Source organism: Schistocerca cancellata, chromosome 4, assembly GCF_023864275.1.
Source record: "Schistocerca cancellata isolate TAMUIC-IGC-003103 chromosome 4, iqSchCanc2.1, whole genome shotgun sequence".
Taxonomy (NCBI): domain Eukaryota; kingdom Metazoa; phylum Arthropoda; class Insecta; order Orthoptera; family Acrididae; genus Schistocerca; species Schistocerca cancellata.
Genome location: NC_064629.1, coordinates 692,388,450 through 692,412,068, shown reverse-complemented (window position 1 = coordinate 692,412,068; position 23,619 = coordinate 692,388,450). Strand labels below are relative to the sequence as shown.

General features: G+C 38.1%; 1 protein-coding gene across 4 annotated transcripts in view; it reads right to left on the bottom strand.

Moving 5' to 3' along the window:
• The window catches only part of LOC126183575 (LIM domain and actin-binding protein 1), a 216,577-nt gene that overhangs the window by 19,764 nt on the left and 173,194 nt on the right, over positions 1–23,619 (bottom strand). For all 4 annotated transcript variants that reach the window (XM_049925669.1, XM_049925670.1, XM_049925671.1 and 1 more), the window contains 3 exons: positions 17,218–17,342; positions 16,884–17,060; positions 9,225–9,381 (listed from right to left, as the gene is read on the bottom strand). In XM_049925669.1, the coding sequence (XP_049781626.1) occupies positions 9,225–9,381; positions 16,884–17,060; positions 17,218–17,342 (459 nt within the window). The remainder of the gene's footprint in view (positions 1–9,224; positions 9,382–16,883; positions 17,061–17,217; positions 17,343–23,619) is intronic.

Sequence of the window (23,619 nt, the reverse complement as noted above, 5' to 3'; positions counted from 1 at the left end):
AAACCTTGAAGTCTTTCCCACACTCATCCCATCGGTATTTAAAATGATGGAAAAATTGTTATCAATAACTACTGCTGCCCTCTTCTTAGAATATAAAATGCAATAAGATGTGACACATTTAAATTGCTACACCACAAACACTGTACTCTGCTGGTGGGTCCTCCTGTTAGAATCAGAGGAGTTTCCTGTGTGTCAGAGGACAGTGCTATACTCTCAGTCATGTTAAAGTCACTTATTTACATGTCTGAAATTGGAACAATGTTCACCTATGCAAAACTGTAGGGTTAGCACCTTAATTTTTTTAATTTTGTACTTTCAGCCACATGGTCTCCAGCTGACAAACAATTTTCTTCCTCAACAATAAGGTGATAGGACCAAGTGCAGAACATGGAGTACTACATTACTTTCCTTACGTGCAACCCTTCCTGTCTTGTCAGCTTGCTCATTTCCCAAATTTCCCAGATGACTTGGTACCCAGCAAAATGATACTTCCTTCCATTAATAATAATAATAATAATAATAATAATAATTTTATTGTCATTCGGCCATTACAGCAATAGACAACGTCATATACATACTAAAATACAATTAATAGTTTGAAAGAAACAACAGGTTTCTTGTTAACATTATAGTATTATATTACAGTTGATAAATTCTCTTATGTCATAGAATGGGTGGAGGACTAGCCAGTCATGAATTGTTTGTTTGAATAATTGTTCAGGTAATTCTTGAACAGATTGAGGAAGATTATTAAATAATTTGTACCCCATGATTTCGTAGCTGTTGAGTGACTTTGACAATCTGTGGTAGGGAATATAGAGGCACCTATTCCTTCTTGTATTGTGGCTGTGTACATTTTCTCTGGTTTTGGTTTCTGGTAATTTCTTCTTCGTATAAATTAGAACATAGTATATGTACAAGTTTATAACAGTCATGATTTTCTGTTCACAGAACAATGGTTTGCAGTGTGCCTTATATGCAGAACCAGTAATTATCCTAATAGCTTTTTTTTTGCAGTATTAATATGTCATGTACACAGCTAGAGTTCCCCCACAAAATAATTCCATATGTTATTATGCTTTGAAAGAAGGAAAAGTAGGATGTTCTAACATATTTTTCAGGAACACAATCCATAAGTCGCCTTAACAGGTAAATAACTCTTGACAATTTACCACTAATACACTCCTGGAAATGGAAAAAAGAACACATTGACACCGGTGTGTCAGACCCACCATACTTGCTCCGGACACTGCGAGAGGGCTGTACAAGCAATGATCACACGCACGGCACAGCGGACACACCAGGAACCACGGTGTTGGCCGTTGAATGGCGCTAGCTGCGCAGCATTTGTGCACCGCCGCCGTCAGTGTCAGCCAGTTTGCCATGGCATACAGAGCTCCATCGCAGTCTTTAACACTGGTAGCATGCCGCGACAGCGTGGACGTGAACCGTATGTGCAGTTGACGGACTTTGAGCGAGGGCGTATAGTGGACATGCAGGAGGCCGGGTGGACGTACCGCCGAATTGCTCAACACGTGGGGTGTGAGGTCTCCACAGTACATCGATGTTGTTGCCAGTGGTCAGCGGAAGGTGCACGTGCCCGTCGACCTGGGACCGGACCGCAGCGACCCACGGATGCACGCCAAGACCGTAGGATCCTACGCAGTGCCGTAGGGGACCGCACCGCCACTTCCCAGCAAATTAGGGACACTGTTGCTCCTGGGGTATCGGTGAGGACCATTCGCAACCATCTCCATGAAGCTGGGCTACGGTCCCGCACACCGTTAGGCCGTCTTCCGCTCACGCCCCAACATCGTGCAGCCCGCCTCCAGTGGTGTCGCGACGGGCGTGAATGGAGGGACGAATGAAGACGTGTCGTCTTCAGCGATGAGAGTCGCTTCTGCCTTGGTGCCAATGATGGTCGTATGCGTGTTTGGCGCCGTGCAGGTGAGCGCCACAATCAGGACTGCATACAACCGAGGCACACAGGGCCAACACCCGGCATCATGGTGTGGGGAGCGATCTCCTACACTGGCCGTACACCACTGGTGATCGTCGAGGGGACACTGAATAGTGCACGGTACATCCAAACCGTCATCGAATCCATCGTTCTACCATTCCTAGACCGGCAAGGGAACTTGCTGTTCCAACAGGACAATGCACGTCCGCATGTATCCCGTGCCACCCAACGTGCTCTAGAAGGTGTAAGTCAACTACCCTGGCCAGCAAGATCTCCGGATTTGTCCCCCATTGAGCATGTTTGGGACTGGATGAAGCGCCGTCTCACGCAGTCTGCACGTCCAGCACGAACGCTGGTCCAACTGAGACGCCAGGTGGAAATGGCATGGCAAGCCGTTCCACAGGACTACATCCAGCATCTCTACGATCGTCTCCATGGGAGAATAGCAGCCTGCATTGCTGCGAAAGGTGGATATACACTGTACTAGTGCCGACATTGTGCATGCTCTGTTGCCTGTGTCTATGTGCCTGTGGTTCTGTCAGTGTGATCATGTGATGTATCTGACCCCAGGAATGTGTCAATAAAGTTTCCTCTTCCTGGGACAATGAATTCACGGTGTTCTTATTTCAATTTCCAGGAGTGTGTATTGTACATGTTGACCCCAAGATAATTTATCATCAATGTATACCCCCAAAAATTTGACATAACTTGGATCATCTGACAGAAGCTTGTCTCTAAGACTACAGACCATCTGCTGTGTTTTGTTTTCATTCAGTTGGAATCCATTTGCCTTGAACAAATAGGATGCTTGGTCAATTGTCTTTTCTGCACAAGTTTTAAGGCTATTGAAATCCTCACTAGCATGAAGAAATGTTGTATCATCTGCATACAACACAGTGGTGGACTTGATAAACGACGGCAGATCATTTATCATTATCAGGAACAAAAAGAGGCCCAGCACAGATCCCTGCGGAACACCTACCTCGACTTGCTCTATACTCGACATTTCTCTCCCTACACAAACAACTTGCTTACGATTCTGAAGATATGATTTTATTAATTTAAGGCTGTTATGTTGTTATTGATGTTGTAGTGTACCTAGTGTATGCTGTGTGTTCTGGACCACTTTATCTGCTGGGTAGATTTGCTGAATGGTCCGGAGGGCACTTAAGGATCAGAGCAACTACTTCATTGATTACACCTCACCTTTTCCAGTCTTTTTAGGATAGGCATAGAGTTTTGTACCAAATTTGTCTGGAAGTCTATTCCTAATGACCCTATCAGAGGAAACCATTGAGCAGTTGACAGTACAGCTCTGCTTAGCTTCATCATTGTAATAACTGTAAAATTTCAGTGTCCATCAAAAATTTATAAAAGACTTATTTAAAAAAAATTAGTTTACAAGATTTCTTGTACTTTGTCATATTTAAATCAGCCTTGGCTTCCCTGATAACCAGGAAAGACACTTGTTCCAACCCTGTGTTAGAACACTCATTTCTGCCCCACCAAACTCTGCAAGATGCTCATTTGTTCTGATCCCAAACTGTCTTGTTGCTCTTATATAGTTTACTTACATTTGTTTTGCTGATGGTCAGACAAGAAGGTTAAATGCCACAAACTGAGGGAGTGGGCACATGTTAGATTCATTTTCCACCATTAGGAACTTTCCTTGGATGGTTATTGACAGTTCCCCAACTTCAGCACAGAGGTTGGGTATAGGCATTGTTGTGAAGGCCCCTGCCACCAAACTAATGCACTCATTGTGAACCAATTCCAGTGTCTTTAAATAGGATGATCACACAGAACAATATACAGTGAAGTCATAGTTCAGCTGTGACTAAATGAAGTCTCTATAAAATTACTAAAGGGGGTATTTGTCTGCCCCTCAGTATCAGCCACTAAGGCGTTTAAGATGTTTAAAGCTGACAGAGTTCTTGCTTTTCTTGTTTTGAGATACTTCAGGTGTGGCAACCATGTGAGTTTCTCATTGAAGACACGGAACAGGGACTGATTCTTTACAATTAAGAGTAGTGCCCTCAGCCATTGTTCAGGTTGATTAAAAACATGATGTACATCATTAAAATTCACACACACACACACACACACACACACACACACACACACACACACACACATTTATCTATGGAAAAACCAGAAGTCTGTGCTTTTAAAACATTATTATAGTCTTCTTAATGTTAATCACAGATGTCAAGCAGTCATCTCAAGACTAGAAAACGAATAAAATGTTGCAAGGACATCCATAAAAAGAGAGCATTAGACAGGGCTCCTCACTTTTGACACTACAGTGTTGATCACTACTACAAAAAGAGTAACAGTTAACATGCTCCACTGAGGGACAATGTTGTCCTTGTTATGTGTGTCTGAGAATATACAAACAACTATGAATCTAAAGTACTGTCCTGAAAGGAAGGCTCAGACTCTAATAAGAAAACACCTCATAAAGCCCCATTCATGCATTTGTCAGATGATATTATATCTCCATGTAGTGTTATAGGCCTTTTCAATATCCAAAAACATTCCTGTCAAGTGCTGGCTACACAAAAAAGCCTTTTGTATCACCACCTTCAGGAGCATTTGCTTGTGAAGTGTAGATATGTACTTACGGAAGCCATAATGAAGCTGACTGAGAAATTTTCTGGAAGGTCAATGGCAGCTAATAATCAATTTTTAGCAATGAAATGTGTCACTTTCCCTGTGTTGAGGAGGCAGACATCACTTAACAAGGGGAACCTCTCCACTATTAAACCACTAGATTATCTGTATATATATAGAGCCCCACTATGTGAGATGCACACTAAAATCTCTACGGAGGAGGAAGAGATGGGGGAGTTTGTAGATGAGGTCCTCACAGACTTCATTATCCACAAGTTCATGAGATGGGATACAGGGTGCGCACAGTTATTCTTAAAAGTATGTAAAAATGAACAGCTACTGCTTGAAGGTGGATGGCGGGGATTACAAGTTCAGAACAGCGCATATTGTTGATGAATAATGCCACTTCATGCATGGCCCTCCCACCATTTATATCATAGTCTGACGGTTTGAAATGTATCTTTTGTATGTATAGGCACAAGGGCCTATCCTTTGTAAAAAGTTTACCTCTTCCACTTACGTTCTTAAACTGTGCTGACTTGAGCTTCATTTCACTGAGAGTGGGAGTGAAGGAAGTTGAGAAAGCAAGAGGGTTCAGAGCCTTATATTCTCCTTTTGCATTGGTATACACTTTAATTTCCAGAATTTCCTTTTCTTCTAAAAACACTGGGAAATACCTGCTCCAAGCAAAGTGATTACCCAAGCAGTTCTAGCATTGAGTACAGTGACCCTACTTCATGGGTGTCTTTTCTGCATTTGTCACATGTTTCCTTGCCAGCATATTCTAATGCAGTTTGATCATATCATTCATCTTTATAGCACCACTTTGGACTCGGTATATAAGGCATTACCTTTTGTTGAATAAATCCAACTTTGATGTGCTCTCAAAGATAGGTGAAATGAAAGTTAGCATGAACGTGGCAGCCTTTTGCAGCTTACCATTCACTCTCATCATCATATTCCAAACTCAGTCTCTACTAAGCTACTACACCCACAACCTCTCCCCTTCCTCCACACTGCAACTCGCCCAATCCACTCCTCCACATCATCATCATCATCATCATCATCATCATCATGCACTACATGAACTCATCATCTCTGGTGCCTGCATGTCATGTCCCTATCCCATACACTTGCTGCTTCTCCCTCCAACATTTCTGCCCCACACACCTGCTGCCACTCCCATTACATGATCCATCCAGGAGCTAGGAAAATGTTCATTCTTTTTTTGCATGCTTCTTGAGGAATCAATGCTTCCACTGTCCAGTGAATTGTCAGTTTTGTACATTCTGATGTCCTTTCTCTCCTCCCCCCCCCCCCCCCTTGCATTGATAGCTAATGTGTGAACAAATACTCTCGCATTGCAGAACCATCCTATAGCCCTCAGCACAATGTCTTCCTGCACTTTCGTTCCCCAGACCCACACCTTGATATCCATAGTTCCCTTTACAACCATCTAACCCCTTCATTTGTCCATTTCCCATGTCTATTTCCCATATTTCTGCTGCATAGAAAGGCCTCGTCTCCTATGAATGTGATGCTCTGTTGCCTCACTGGATCATGGTTTTCAACACAGGTCTCCATCTGCAGCATATTTTTCTCCTGGAACCTTGTTTTTAAGTATATGGGAGAAAAATAAACTGGGGATGGAAACCAGTGTCCAAAACCATCATCATTCACCAAGGCAACACAGCATCACATTCATAGGAGAATGCTTTTTTACGTAGCAGCTAGCTCCACCTACTCCACTGTTGATTATGGCAATCAGTCACAATCACTGAACAACAAATGACATTGTGAGACATTCCACCTAAAGCCATCAGTATACAAAGCTACTTTTGCTGCCAAAGATGTGGCCTAGTGGCAGGCACCAGTGCCTATAACTTCAATGCTCTGTAGGGTCATCAGATGACATTTGCGGACACAGGCTCCTATCCTCGATTTCCTCAAGACACCCTCTACTCCTCCTCAAAGTTTGTCACAACATTTCTGACACACACACACACACACACACACACACACACAGGGTGTTTATAAATTAGTTACACAAAAATAACCTTAAATTGTGAAAAGGGTGGATGACAAAAATATACTCTTGGGATCTCGTCAGGTGTTGTTGCTTTAGTATAGATCTACTTATGTATGTGCAGAGCTTCTATAGCTCATATAATCTGAATGTTATGAACTTCCAAGGTATACAGGACACAGAAAATGAATAAGACAAAGTCTGCCACACAATGTTCTATCCCTCCTATACTAATTCTTTATTGCTTTATAATGCATGTCAACTTCATTCTTGTCAACTGCATGACTAAATCTACAATAAAATTCTTAAATGTACAGAAAGTACTTCTGCTCAACATTTATTGCTTTCCCCAGCCGGTGCAAAGTGACTGGTAGACAGTTGGTCCAGTAGAATTTTTAAAAGTTATCAAACTGTTCATCATGTTGATGAGTGTAGTGGCACAGTTCAAATTAAATGTTGCATAATGTTTATGGAACACAGTAGATGCTTCCTAAAAAAATGTGGAAATAATAAAACATATAATAGCTGATGATAATTCTGCAAGGGTACATGGTGACAGCTATGGAATTTTGGATGGTATTGTCAACCACACTGAGTTCTTGCAGTGAAACATTACAGGTGATGGAACTTAGGTTGTTCAGTTTTTCTGAGAAAACAACCAGAATTTTGATGCAAATTTAAATTGATGATATCTGTAGGGAAAATGATGTGCATGGTATTGTAACAGATAAGGCATTCTTACACATTTACTTCCTGCCCAGAGGTGGAATGCTGACACTGAATTTTGCTGTAAAACAACTGCAAAAAGTGAGACTCATAAAAAAACACCACACTTTACATTCCTATTGCAATCTGAGGCATTTGGGGGTTTTTAGGCAATGGGAATTGAAGATGTATTATGTATGCCACCAGTACAATCAACAGAAGAAATGTCCTATCAATGAAACAGAGAGGCAAAAATCTGTTGCTGTGCTCCTACATCAAGCCAACATATTGGATGAAACAGTATGGCCATTTGGACCTTGTGGTGGCCTTCCAGTGCTGTGAGTGTGTTCTGAGGACCAGGACATGCTCATTACTGCATACAACTTTCTTGTCTAAACTGTCTTCACATACACACCATTATGTGTGCATTACAAACTTTCCTGTTCAAGACAAAATATTGCAGTAAAGGACCTCCAGTACTGATCATTCTACATCTGTGTCACCTTTCTGAAATCTTTATTGCTTATTTTTGATGCACATCCTCTGTGTTTGGAACCATTAGGGCCATTCATTCTGGGTGCCTCATCACTAGTATTGGTGTCATTAAGAGTACACAAAGTATATTGATGTGTAGTTTTCTGAATAAAAACACTGTTCTGAATCATTTACAAGAAGAGGCTGGAAAATATAAAAAGTGCATTATAATAGAGACAGTGAAGAATGACCAAAGAATAAAAAAAGAGGCAAACATAACAGTCTCTTGATCAAAATGTCAGATGGCATAGTTGCAAACAATAGGAAACTCTGACTAAAGAGTGTTTATATATTACATTACCAATTTGTATAATTCACACAGTGAAATGGAAACATCAGTAGCAGATTGCTCATCCAATAAAACAGACATATGGATAAAAGATGGCTAGGTGTATATCCTTCTGAAATATTGCCATAATAAGTGGATAAAGCCAATTTAACATATGTAAGAAGAAAATCACTTAGGAATGATGAAACAATGATAGATGCCATAAAAGTGGCTTCCATGCCAAAATGCAAGAACAACCAACCACTGAAGTGTGTCTTTGCAAACAGACAGAACGCTAGGAAAAAAGATGGGAAGACAGTCAAGATTAACTATGAAATTATAATATCAGACAACAAATTTATGTACCTAGAGGAACCAAAAAATGATAAATTGATTGACACTGATAAAAATAAAAATGGCTTTGTGTTCATCTGGGAAATTAAATGACAAAAAATAAAATCTCAGTTTACATGAAAGAAAGTCTATAGCCAATGAATACTGGGAATTAGAGGCAACAACAGAAACATGAAACTTAAATATTCCAACCATTTTGAACTTGAGTATAATCTACATCTTCATACATACTCCACAATGAAATCTGATAGTAAGGACATAAATTAGTAAGAGGAGAAACAGGAATTGAGCATGTCATTGCAGCTATCATGAAACTAAAATAAAGATGGACAGAACACATAACCAGATATCAACAAGCATAGACTAAAGAAATTCCTTATGATAAGAAACAACTTAGACAATAACCAAATGAACATGGGATATCAGCATGAGGATAAAAGCAAGATACATTTTTACATGTGAAGCTTAAGATCATGGTATAATGAGTCTGAAAGATGCATTACGTAGCAGTGGATGGAAACTGAATGGTTACAATAATAATGACTCTTCAAAGTTAATTTCATGTATTATGGATTTAAGACTTTTCAAAGAGACAATAGATAAAATAGGAATGAGGTACAGTTGTGATATATATGAGAAGTTTAAAACTGCACAGAATTATCTGTTATGTTTTGCAGGTAAATCTGTATGTAGCAAATGACATTAATGAGACATCAGTGTGCTTGATGAAGAGGTACAAGACAGATGAAGCAATGAAAGCTCACCTTCAGGAATGTCCTCCTTTGATGCATTTTCTTCAAGTTGCCTGAAAAGTGACAACATTTTGCTTGTTGTTTTGCTTCGGACAATTTCTTCCTCAATCTTATCATCACTTCTCACAATATTTGGATCACGATAAACTTCTGTTTCAGGATAGTCCTCCTATTCACAAAAAATACAGTTATTGAGACACTATAAATAAAATGAATTACTTCTATTCATTAGATTCAGCTGGTAATAATTTCATAAATTAATGATAAACATGTTTAGTTTCAACAAACATTTCAATTGGTAATAATTAAGGTCTTAGTACAAAAAAATTCTGGATTTCACTATACAGGGTGTTACAAAAAGGTATGGCCAAACTTTCAGGAAACATTCCTCACACACAAATAAAGAAAAGATGTTATGTAGACATGTGTCCGGAAATGCTTAATTTCCATGTTAGAGCTCATTTTAGTTTCGTCAGTGTGTACTGTACTTCCGTGATTCACCACCAGTTGGCCCAATTGAAGGAAGGTAATGTTGACTTCGGTGCTTGTGTTGACATGCGACTCATTGCTCTACAGTACTAGCATCAAGCACATCAGTACGTAGCATCAACAGGTTAGTGTTGATCACGAACGTGGTTTTGCAGTCAGTGCAATGTTTACAAATGTGGAGTTGGCAGATGCCCATTTGATGTATGGATTAGCACGGGGCAATAGCCGTGGCACGGTATGTTTGTATCGAGACAGATTTCCAGAACGAAGGTGTCCCGACAAGAAGACGTTCGAAGCAATTGATTGGCGTCTTAGGGAGCACGGAACATTCCAGCCTATGACTCGCGACTGGGGAAGACCTAGAATGACGAGGATACCTGCAATGGACGAGGCAATTCTTCGTGCAGTTGACGATAACCCTAATGTCAGCGTCAGAGAAGTTGCTGCTGTACAAGGTAACGTTGACCACGTCACTGTATGGAGAGTGCTACGGGAGAACCAGTACAGCATGTGCAGGCACTATCAGCAGCTGATTGGCCTCCATGGGTACACTTCTGTGAATGGTTCATCTAACAATGTGTCAATCCTCATTTCAGTACAAATGTTCTCTTTACGGATGAGGCTTCATTCAAATTTTCACAGTCAACATGTGTGGGCTGATGAGAATCTGCACGCAATTAAGCAATCACGTCATCAACACAGATTTTCTGTGAACGTTTGGACAGGCATTGTTGGTGATGTCTCGATTGGGCCCCATGTTCTTCCACCTACACTCAATGGAGCACGTTATCATGATTTCATACGGGATACTCTTACCTATGCCGCTAGAACATGTGCCTTTACAAGTACGGCACAACATGTGGTTCATGCACGATGGAGCTCCTGCACATTTCAGTCAAAGTGTTCGTACACTTCTCAACAACAGATTTGGTGACCGATGGATTGGTAGAGGTGGACCAATTCCATGGCCTCCGTGCTCTCCTGACCTCAACCCTCTTGACTTTCATTTATGGGGGCATTTGAAAGCTCTTGTCTAAGCAACCCCGGTACCAAATGTAGAGACTCTTCGTGCTCCTATTGTGGACGGCTGTGATACAATATGCCATTCTCCAGGGCTGCATCAGCGATTCCGTGCGACGGATGATGGATACATGTATCCTCACTAACGGAGGACATTTTGAACATTTCCTGTAACAAAGTGATTGAAGTCACGCTTGTATGTTCTGTTGCTGTGTGTTTCCATTCCATGATTAATGTGATTTGAAAAGAAGTAATAAAATGAGCTCCAACATGGAAAGTAAGCATTTCCGGACACATGTCCACATAACATATTTTCTTTCTTTGTGTGTGAGGAATGTTTCCTGAAAGTTTGGCCGTACCTTTTTGTAACACCCTGTATATGTTCTCAAAATCTTCTTAAAGTTTTTTCCTTCTCCAGCTAAGCAGTCTTATTCATTTTTCTTTGGTACTGGATGTTCAATATCATGCATAAAATATACTGTGTCCCCAATTCACTTGCATATCATAAAACATAGAATCATTTTCATGTCTAATCTCTGTTTCCTCACATATTCCCTAATTTTTAAAAGTGTCTACAGAAAATATACAAATAGATACTTATTTTATGCTTATACAACCTCAGCACATTAACTTTAATCTGTTTCCTTTTGTCCTCCTTTGCCCAGCAAGTGAGCTTCCTTAATGCCATTCTCAACCTTTCTGGTGGCTACATGAAAACTTATGATGGTATCAGGAGTGGACAAGACCTCTACATGTGTGCAGAGGTCTCACATGCATGTGGATTTCTCCCATCTGATTGCACACATCCCCCACAACCACACCATGCTATCTTAGTGGGAAGATGGGGACACTATGCTCCAACACATTATATAACAATTTAGTCATGCAAACAACACTGAACAACTTGCATGCAGCTTGGTTTCATATTTCTGACAACATAGATAATAAATGAAACAAATTTTAATGATTACTTATTTATTTTTGGTTTGCTGGAAACATAATAAAATTTATATTTGGTGCAAACTGAATTTGGCAGACTTACATCAATTAGGCTGCCATATAATCGTGACTAATTTAGTTTCATAATCAAGAAACATCTTTCACATACATATGTATTGAGTGAAACACTGAAATCACATTTGCAGCCTTGTTATGGAGATGTGGATACTCTTTTCAAGGAAAACTTCATACAACATAAAATAATTTGTCTTTTAAGTGGCAGTATGGAAAGGATAGATTACTACTCACCACAAAGGAGGCATTGAATTGCACACAGGCACAATGAAAAAGAATGCTGGAAATATTGCAGCTTTCGGACAAAGTCTTTCTTTAGAAATAGAAAACACACACACATTCAGACAAAAGCTCCCACACAAATGGCCACTGTCCCCAGGTGCTAAGACAACTGCAGCTAGGCGTTAGGGTCCCAGAGAAGTGCGCATGTGAATCTGAGTTGTTGTGTGAATATGTGTGAGTTTTCTACTTTTGAAGGACTTTGTCTGAAAGTACAAATATTTCTAGTGTTCTTTTTTACTGTGCCTGTGAGGAACTCAGTGCCTTATCTGTGTGGCAAGTAGTAATCTATCCTTTCCATACCACTGCTTTTTCCATCCTGGACTTTTCATTGTTTGATTCTGTCTTTTACATGGGAATTACATACACACAACTGAAATGGTAATAAGTTTCAAAAACCACTCAAAAACAGACTGTTTGTGTCCTAAAAATGTTTAGAAAACTGTTCTATGAATGCCACAAACAATTCTTCAAAATTCACATTTTCTTTAATGACAGAATGCTTCAGAAAATTGACAGTGTTCTTTGTCAAAAGTTGCCCCTTCTAGAATTCAATATTTTCTTAAATGTTTTACTGCAGACTTGTGTCATTAAAAATGTGAGGTCTGCAGTCCATTTCATTACAGTTCTTCTAATTATGCTTCATGCTTTCTGTTTTCCTTCAGAAATTCAACAACAATGGATCTTAAATCAGAAGACTGTTCCTGACGTGCCCCCTGATTTAACCACTGTACTTCACAGTAATGTATACTGTCTCCATATTTTTCATTCAATTCTACCAAAACTGGTGAAACTGACAGTGTATAATGTGTATAACTTCAGAAAATTTACTATTTATACCATCAATTTCATAACATTCTCCATGCCTACAAATTTAGCACAAAGAGCATCTTGATGTGCAAAACTATACCACACACAAATAGTCAATTGAGTGTTGTAATTTTTTGCTCTTTCATTGTCAACTATATCTTTAAATTGTTGATGCATGGTACTGTAATCTCATTCTACAGCCAACTTGTGATACCTGTCAGTTACGCGACTCTAGAAAATATACTGAAAATTCTCATCCTTCTCTTTGAAAAATAACCTTGATTTCCATTCATTTTTAAAGGCTGTGATGACAGTTTGCTAGACTCCCTCTTTTTGAGTAAAGAGCTGCTGGACCTTTCAACTTCCTTTATACCATAACAAAACATGAAGGATAAACAGTGGTGCTACTATGATTCTGCTCAACTGAAGAAAGTCATGTCGACTGAAAAATGCCACACCAAATATGAGAAGACACTGCACTGGGAAATGAAATGTCATGCAACACCACGTAATTCTGGGAAGGACCAAGCAAAGCTGAGATGTACCAAATAGTGTCAAGACAGGCTGAGCCCCAGACTGCGCAAGTGCATCACATTACGCATGGTTGAAGTTAAATTTTGCTCACCATGGCAAACCCTGTCGGTATGAATCATGTTAACCTCCCATAATACCTCCCCTTTGATAGCTACAACCCCTTCCACTTGACACATCTCTGTTATTATCCAGCCGCCTGCAGACAGCATATTTTTAATGTTGAGTGATCTCCCTCCAGCTATGCTCAAGTCCTTGATAGACAAGATTCCTCTTGAAACTTGGTTTAAAAGCAGATTTTCTGTGTCAAAGCATCTCTGCACCTTTGTCTGCCTTCCACATCACTCAATATCATCAGGACTGCATTTACCTGAATATTTTTTGTCATGCCTTAACACTGTGTTGACCAGCTGCTTAGAAGAATATCAGGCCTAGGAAACTGGCCATTTATGTTGTTATTTAAAGAGTTACTGGCACACATGTAATTGATGTCTCTTCAAAAGTAATACATATTAAAGAAAAAACCACACTTCAAGACTTATTTTTCACATTTACTTTAGTTCTTTGAGAGATTGAAAATTTAAAAATAGTGATGAGAGAAAGTATAATTAGCCTTAAAAAGTGAGGGGAGTTATTGAACAATTTCTTCCACTTCCATTTCCAAAATTTCTTGCTCACTCAACAAACATGGCGTATTTGTAACAGAATAAGAGAAAACTGTGAAACCCAATGAGCACATGTGTGAAACTATGTCAATGGCATCATACTGGCTCGGCAATTTGTGAGAGCAGCTGTTACATTCACTAATGTTTCTTTCAGAATAATTTTAGAAATTGATAACAGAAGGCAGCACCAGTCAAGGGACAAACAGCAAGATGTCTGTACATTGTTCATATGTTCATAAGTTCATGTGTTTATTTATTAGCCATTCAGCATGTTTGCCACGCAATTGGGTTTGTCAAAATACATTTTACATATTTCATATAAGTATAATTGTTACTAATTTTTACATTATACATTATGCATATATATACATACATCTTTTTAGTAGTTAGTAATTTGTACACTTTACCCACATCATCATTTTACATATACATAAATACATAAACTTCTTACTAATCAGACAATTTCAGCAATAATCATTATACAGTTTACATTCAAGAATTAATTATATGGTTTTACACATTTAGTTAATGATAGTTACATTATTTCATTGTTTACACATTCCTTTCAAATTACTTCCAAGATATTCTTCAATTGAGTAATATGCTTTATTTTTGAGCCATGTGTCTAATACCTCCCTAAATTTAATGTGGGTGAGGGTTTTGACAGATTGTAGCAGTTTATTATATAACTTTGGACTTAGGTGTTTGTGACTGTTGTGTGTCAGTGACAGCCTAGAATACTGTATATCAAGCATGCAGTTGTTTTGAGTGCTGTGCAAACGTAAATTCTTTCTCTGTGTAAATTATTGTATAATTTATTTTAATATATTAAGCAGTTACACATGTAGAGACTTGGGAGTGTCATTATGTTTAATATACTGAAGTGCTCTTTACAGCTTTCTCTTGGAGCCAATCCTTGTAAACATTTTTTTTGAACACACAGTTTGTGCCTGATGAATTACCCTATAACAGAATCCCATATTGCAGCTGTGACTGAAAGAACGCATAGTAGCAAAGCATCAATAAACTTTTAATGGCAGAATTTCTTATTTTATACAGCAGGAATATTATGTGTGCAAGTTTGCCTGTCAGATAGCTTATATGGTCATCCCATGAGAGCCTTTGGTCTATTTTTAGTCCCAGTAGTTTGACACTGTGATTCTCTGCTTTTTGTACCTTCAGATTCTCATATGTAGTGAGACCAATTTTTGAGTGATGACCTATACTCGGGTGCAGTCTTTTTAACACAAAGTCATGGCCTGAGCTATGCTCGGGCTTGGTCTCAAAAGTGTTGAATGATGAATAGCTTTCAAAAAAATCTGCCCATTCTGCCAAAGTGATATTGTGCCACTAGTCCTGTTTCCTATATTTTGTCAGGCAGGTCATACCAAAGTGAAACACCTACATATTGGGCCTACCCCATGTACCTACAAATATTATTGCAATCCTCTCATTTACATATCCCATCCCATCAGAGGCAGGGCTGCCAATCAAAGCAGCCATACAGCTTATCAGTTTTGCTACAGCTACTTCATGTGGGCATGACTACTAACACTGCACAAATGTATGTATTGCCACTGTCAAATTGTTGGCAAGGTTAAGTATGACCACTCAGATACACAGCATGTTACATGACACAATGTGATTAACCTAGTGGCTGTCTCACAACCTATGCCTCAGCAAATAATCCTACATTTCCACAATCCTCATGATATCCACCTTGGCTACATCTTGACTACTACTTACTTCACACACACACACACACACACACACACACACACACACATACACACACACACACACATATATATATATGCACACACTCTGTCTATTGCTCAACAGTTCTTCCACATTACGACTGGTTATCTTTAATCATACTATTGTCTGTACTCTATTCTCCCACACCCCACATTTAACCTATCACAACAGTCTAATTTGACCACATCCACCAACACATTTTATGGATGCAGAATCATGCAGAACATGCAACAGAAATACTGAGATAATTTCCAGTTATTAAAAGGCACAACTGTATGAAAAGTTAATATCCAGACTAAATTTGGATGTGACATCCCAAAAACACTGTTACAAATAAGTATGAATAAAATCACTTCTATTAAATGAGTACTAGTAGATGAAACTAATCATTTTATAAAACATAACTAAATATTGTCAAAAGAACTACTTTCACATGCAGAAGTGCATGCCTAGTATATTTGCAAAAAGTATTCTCCTCTCCATGCAAAATTTTTTACAAGTTGATTCCAAAAACTTTCTTTCATGTGTGTTCTGGATATAGAAATTCATAAACTAATTTAAAAAATTTTGCTACCATAAATTCACCTGTAATGGACAACAATCTCATGCAAATCCCATGGATTTAAACTGATGACAGAACAGCAACGTAAGTTTTTAGAGTAAGTTAACAACAGGAGAAAGATCTAAAGAAACAGTGATATATGACAACTGAAAGAGAGTTCATGCCAGACTTTTGTATGAACTGAGATTTATTGAGCAAAATATTGCAAATGGAGTGAAGAGATTTTTCTCTTTCTTATGGCGCAATGTTCCATTGACAGTGTGCTTAAAGCTGCAGTAATAGCTCACTTGAACAATGATGGGTACGGAGAATATAGCCATCATGTCATTGAAGCAATTATTTAGTGAGTGTTTAACTGATATTGCAACAACCACATAAAGAATATAATAATTTTTATGACAGAAATTGACTTTCCCCCTAATCTGCTCAATTTTTAACATTTTTCTTATTTCTGTGTGTGTGTGTGTGTGCAAAAATTTAAGATATGAGTCAAGTGTTTTGATTTATCACACCCCAAAATATGCACAGCAAAACAGTACTTGCCTTAACTTGACCTTCTCTTGGAGGTGTTATGCGGAAAGGTTTTTTCTGTTTTTCAGGCTCCTTATAGGTTTCAAAAAACTTGAATTTACTTGAGACATCTGATGTTTCAACCTTCACATCTTCAACTGTATCACTTGCCCTTACAATATCCTTTGAAACCTGTTGTGTAAATAGAGCCTATAATACAGAAAAATTCAATGACTAAAGAATGAATCAAAGCAAATCTACATCTACATATATACTTGGCAGGCCACTTTACAGTGCATGGCAGAGGGATCATGTAAGAGATAGTGAACACCTATGAGCATTCAGTCTATGTAGTAATTATACTCACCTCCCTAGTCTTCTTGGGATCTTGCTTTAGAACAGGTGATTTGGCAGGTGAAAGAAGAGGTGGCTGTTGGTTCTTAGCTGTTGCATCTAGCTCTAGGAAAAGACTTCTCGACTTCTTTGCCAAACCTGTACCAAATATTTGTTTCATAATTATATAAGAGAATTATTTCACTACTAACATAATACAGAATGCCATTGGAGGTTACTTCAAATAATTTTTTGTGAATAATATTGAGGAGGTAATCTACAATGAAGTAATAGCAAACAGAGACTCTGTCTGACAGTGTTTTGAAGTGTTAATGCAAAGTTAGTTTTCTAGCTATTTTTCTGTTTCATAGATTGTATTTACAATAAATATATGATATGGAACGTGCACTCTTCTTACAGAAATATATTTAATCTTCATATGTCAACCTTAGATGGACCAGAGGAAGCCAGCTGTTACTATGATTTTATTTGTGTACAGATGCATCCTTCACTTGTATTCAAAGGTCTTGCTTCATTTGCTATTGATTATAGCACTACAATTCACCATCTTCAATTCCTTCTATGATAAACCAGGTAATCATGTGGATATCTAAATTGAAGGGGGATCACTACTGTCTGCTGCAGCAGGACATTAAGTGGAATCGGCAGCGATGAGCAAAAATGTGTACTGGACCAGGATTCAAACCCAGGATCTCCTACTTACTAAGAAGGTGCAGTAACCACTGCTCCATCTGAGACAGAGCATTATTGCAACTGCATGGACCGGTACACCTCACGGTCGAGCCACAGTCCCACCGAGCGCCACCTATCCACAGTCCCTGTCCATTTATAAGCCCATTCACTACTTAGAGATTCCCACAGGAGGTCAGATGTATTTGTGCATTTGCAGTGATGAAATGTATCCATTGCCCAGGCAGGCTTATCAATTATTTAACTGCATGGTGTCTGTTCCTTCGAAAGAATTAACACAACAAAGGTCCCACAGCTGTAAAACACTATAAACAAATTGAAGGGGGATCACTGCTGTCAGCTGCAGTGGGGCATTAAGCAGAATCAGTAGGTGATGAGTGAAAATGTGTACAGGACTGGCATTTAAATCCTAGTAAGCAGGAGATCCTGAGTTTGAATCCCAATCCGGTACACATTTTCACTTGTTGCCACTGATTCTGCTTACTGTCCTGCTGCAGCTGACAGCAGTGAGCCTCCTTCATTTTACATATAGTGTTTTGCAGCTGTGGTAACTGCATGGTGTCTGTTCTTTCAAAGGAACAGACACCATGCATTCAAATAATTGATAAACCTGTCTGGGCAATAGATCCACTTCTTCAGTGCAAATGCACAAGTACGGCCGACCTCCTGTGGGAACCTCTAAGTAGCAAATGGAAGTATAAATGGAGACGGACTGCAGATAGGTGGTGCTCGGTGGGAATGTGGATTGGTAGTGAGGTGTACCACAGTAGTCCATGTAGATGCAATAACACTGTGCCCTGGATGGCACAGTGGTTGCCGCATTTGCCTAGTGAGAAGGAGATCCCGGGTTTGAATCCCAGTCTGGTACACAGTTTTGCTCATTGCTGCTGATTCTGCTTAATGTTCTGCTGCAGCAGACAGCAGTGATCCCTCTTCAATTTACATACTGTGTGACACGGCTGTGGTATTTGTGTGGCGTCTGTTATTTCGGAGGAACAGAGACCACACATTCAAAGAATCATGTGCATAACTGGATAACTCCTATAATATACCTCAACAGAGAGCACAGTCAAACTGATGGCCACCATGATGAATTCCTTCCTTCCTGCTTATGGTACTGACAATACCAGAAAATCTTTTTTGAGAGTCTTGTTCATGTGCTGGTAATGTCAATACCTAAGCAGGAAGGAAACAATTCATCATAGTGAATATTAATTTCATTGTACACTCTATCATGTTATGTTATGCTGGTTATCAAATTATCTCCATCATTACCTGTTTTTTCATATAGTGGGCTGAAGATGGTGTAGTGTAGCAATGAAATCAATAGCAAATAAGGCTAGATTTTTAAATGCAGCTTAAGCATTCACTCATACCCAAATAAAACATATATGTTTAAGTCATTACATGCTCTGAAGGATATGTTTGTAAGTAACTAAATTCCTCTATTGTATAGAAGGAATTGTTAAGAAGAAACTAGATTCAACTCTATTTGAAAATAGTTCAGACATTTCATTTGTGAGAGTAGATTATCAAAGATTTTTAAAACTGTATATTTCACTCCTTAATGTGCAACAGTGAGATTCATTAGAGGGTAGTACAGATCAGTTTTTCTTCTAGTATTTCATTTGTGAATATCTCTGTCACTTTTAAATTCAAATTAATTGCTGACTACAAATTTCATAAAAATAAATGTAATGTGATGCTGTTGTCAATATTCCCAGTTCCTTAAACAGATGCATCAAGATGCACATGAGTGAATCTCACCCACACTTCTGAGTCCTTTATTTTATGCAATGAATACTTTTTGTTCATGTATGATTTGTATAATACAGCCAACCAGTTGCAACAAGATTTAACTTGACCGGGTTTCAACACCAGCTATGCGCATCTTCATCAGATAAAAAACAAAAACAATTACCTATAAAAGATTAAAAGCTCATTAATATAGAGGAAAGACAAAGAATAGATGGTTATTATACTGAACAAATTTATGAGGTGACTATATTCACATGTAGTGACAGTTGAAAACAGTTTTATGAGCTAAATGCTCTCCCCATATAAAATAAATTCTTAAAATCATATTTAATACCATACAAAAAGTACAGGTGTTGCAACTGACACAACAATGATACTTGTCAGTAAAAATTATAGCTATGCTATGTAGCACATTGTATGCCACTAAGGACTGTATGAGAGAGCAGGTACTGAAGATGGCATCAGACTAAACAGCTCACAGGCCGAAACAAGTCATGCCATCTATTGACAATCGAAGAAATGAGCTGCTTACATTGACAAAAACATTCTAAATAGCATATTAGTGTTCACCTTGCAAGTCAACAGCCAGTATTATGCAAAATAAAAATGTGCACAGGGCAATGCAATAGGAGGTATTCTATACATTTTGTGTGAAAATGAATTACAGTGTAATAAATGAAAAGGAGAGAGGAAGACAATATTGTAGAGTCTATTCCAAGGAAAATGAGGAGTCAATTTTAGGTGTTTCTAAACAAGGACTTTATACCACTTTTATTAAGTAGCTGCAACTGTTCATTCAGAATGAAACTGTCATTAAGAGAAAAGCTTTTTGAAAGTTTCTATTTCCTCCAAGGACATCAAGTCTGAAGCCTATTTTTCTGTGTGCAGGTACTCACATCACTTCTTTACACTTATCGCCTGAAATTAATGAAGGATCAAAAAAGGACAAGTTATATATAACTTGTCCTTTTTTGATCCTTCATTAATTTCAGGCAATATATATATACCTTTTTTTACTAAGGGATGTTCTTTACATGTAACCACAATTGCCTCATCCTGTCTGTCCTCTGTAATAAGCTGGACATATGTCACAGCTAATTTTATAGACACCTGAGTTTTTTATGGGGGAATGTTCTGGTTTCAAATTATGAGTAAGTTTATTTTTGAAGCCACTGAAGTAGAAAATGCTGCTTTACAATCACCCTTTTTTTGGAGGAGATGCTGACTCCAGTAAGATACAGGTCCTAAAAATGGTATGGAAAAACTTTGTTGTCTGATTATATCCATTATAATGAGAAGTGCCAAGAGTGGTAATTCTACTATTGCTTTCATTTTTGAAAATATTGTCCACTATTGTTGGTTTGTATCCATTACTGACTGTGATGGTTTTAATCAAATTAATCTCAGCATTTAGATTCTCATCAGATAAAGGAGTGGAAACAGCTCTATGGATCTCATTCATAAAATAAAAGATTTACATTTTCATCAAAACACCAAGCTACCATTGTTCAATATTAAAAATCTTTACATGAGCATGCCTGTGCAAACAAATTTAGATACAGTAGGGAAAAAAATACTTCATAAAAAAAGAGATTTCTGCTGAGCAGATTACTGACTTCATGAATTTAATTCAAACTGTAGTCAAATACAACTATTTTGAGTTCAATGGACAGTTGCATCAGCAATCAGATGGTCTTGCAAAGGATAATCCATTAGTTGGTATTCTTGCAGACACAGTCATAAATTCCTTCGAAGAAATATTTTTTAAAAAGTTTTCAGCTACCATTCTAGGTATTCATTCATAATACAGACATGTAGATGACATTTGATCATTTACAGAGTGCCTCATAAGAGCATTATTTTCAAATGTGAGCTTGAAAACGTATTCTGCCAATTAAATTATTTGGATCTAAATTAACAATAATTGACAACAAAATTTCTTTCAATATTTTGCAAAGAAACCTGCACTGATTAAATAGTACCATCCTGTTCAACACTCCCTCATTCTCACAAAAAAACTTTTTTTCATACTTCCACATATAGAGCTGTTTCCATTCCATTATCTGATGAAAATCTTGAAGCTGAGATTAATTAGATTAAAACTATCACAGTCAATAATGGGTATTAACAAACCATAGTGACAATATTCTCAAAAATAAAACCAATAATAGAACCACCACTCTTGACACTTCTCCTAATAATTAATATAATCAAATGGAAAATTTTTTCTAAATACCATTATGAGGATCCTTATCTCACAGGATCAGTGTCTCCTCCAAAACAAGTGTGACTGTAAATCAGCATTTTCTACTAGGGATAGCTTAAAAAATAGTTTGAAACCAGGGCATTCCCATAAAAAACTCAGGTGTCTATAAAATTAGCTATGACATATTTCCAGCATATTACACAGGACAGACAGGATGGGCAACTGCTGTTAGATTTAAAGAACATCTGTGGGGAAAAGAAAGGTACAAGTATATGTAACTTGTCCTTTGCTGATCACTTATTAATTACAGGCCATGGCCAAAAGAAGTTCATGACGTCTGTATCCTGCATGCAGAAAGGAAAGGCTTCAGATTTGATGTTCTTGAAGAATTACAGATTTTAAAAAAGCTTTTCTCTTAATGAGGGTTTCATTTTGAATGAGCAGTTACAGCTACATAATAAAAATTTCTTCAATGGTATGAAGCCCTTACTTAGAAGTACCTAAAACTGACTCCTCACTTTCCTCAGAGTAGACTGTAAAATATCATCTTCCTCTTTCCTTTTCATTTGTTTTCATACAAAATGTATAGCACATTTGCTATTGCATTGTTGTGTATAAATTTTTATTTTCCATAATGCTGGCTGTTGACTTGTGAGGTGAGTACTTATATGCTACTTAAAATATTTTTGTTACTGTAAGCAGCTGATTTCTTCCATTGTCAATAGATGGTTTAACTTATTTTGTGTTCTTCTTGTTGTAACTTTGACCTGTGAGCCACTTAATTTGATGCCACCTCCAGTGCTTGTTTCCTCATACAGCCCTCAGCTGTGTGCAGTGTGCTATGTCACATAGCTGTAATTTTTACAGGAAAGCACCATTGTTATGTCAGTTCTGAGATCTGTAATTTTTATATGGTTGTAAATACAATATTAAGAAGTTATTTTACATGATGAGTGCAGTTTGCTTGTAAATCTGTTTTTAACTGTCACTACATGTGAGTATAATTACCTCATAAATCTGTTCAGTGTAATAACCATCTAGTCTTGATTTCTCCTCTATATTACTGGTTTTTTAATCTGTTATATGTAAATGACTTTGGTTTTTCTGATGAAGACCCCAATAGTCAGTGTCAAAATAAGGTCAAGTTCAATCCTGTTGTAACTGGTTGGCTGCATTATACAGATCATGCCCTTGTCTGGTTACTGGATCAAAGCCATCTTTGAAATTGGAACACTTTTTGTGTAGGTGAGATGTTATCCAAACATATTAATGCAAATGAAAGAAAGTATGCAAAGCACACAAAGTTAATGATTCATGGAACTGCCACAAAATAGTAAAAACAGATTCAAGGAGCTTCTGACATTACCTAATAGGCCATTTACACTGAGGAGACAAAAGTCATGGGGCAATGATGTGCACATTTACAGATGGTGATAGTATCACGTATACAAAGTATGAAAGGCTAGTGCATTGGAAGAGCTGTCATTTGTACTCAGGTGATTCATATGAAAAGGCTTCTGATGTGAGTATGCCCACACAACAGGAATCAACAGACTGTGAACATGGAATGGTAGATGGAGTTAGATGCATTGGCTATTCCATTTCAGAAAGCATTGGGGAATTCAATATTCTAAGATCTACAGTGTGAAGAGAGTGCCAAAAATACTAAATTTTGGGCATTACTGCTCACCCTGGACAATTCTATGGCTGATGGCCCTTACTTAATGACCGAAAGCAGTGGTGTTTGCTTAGAGTTGTCAG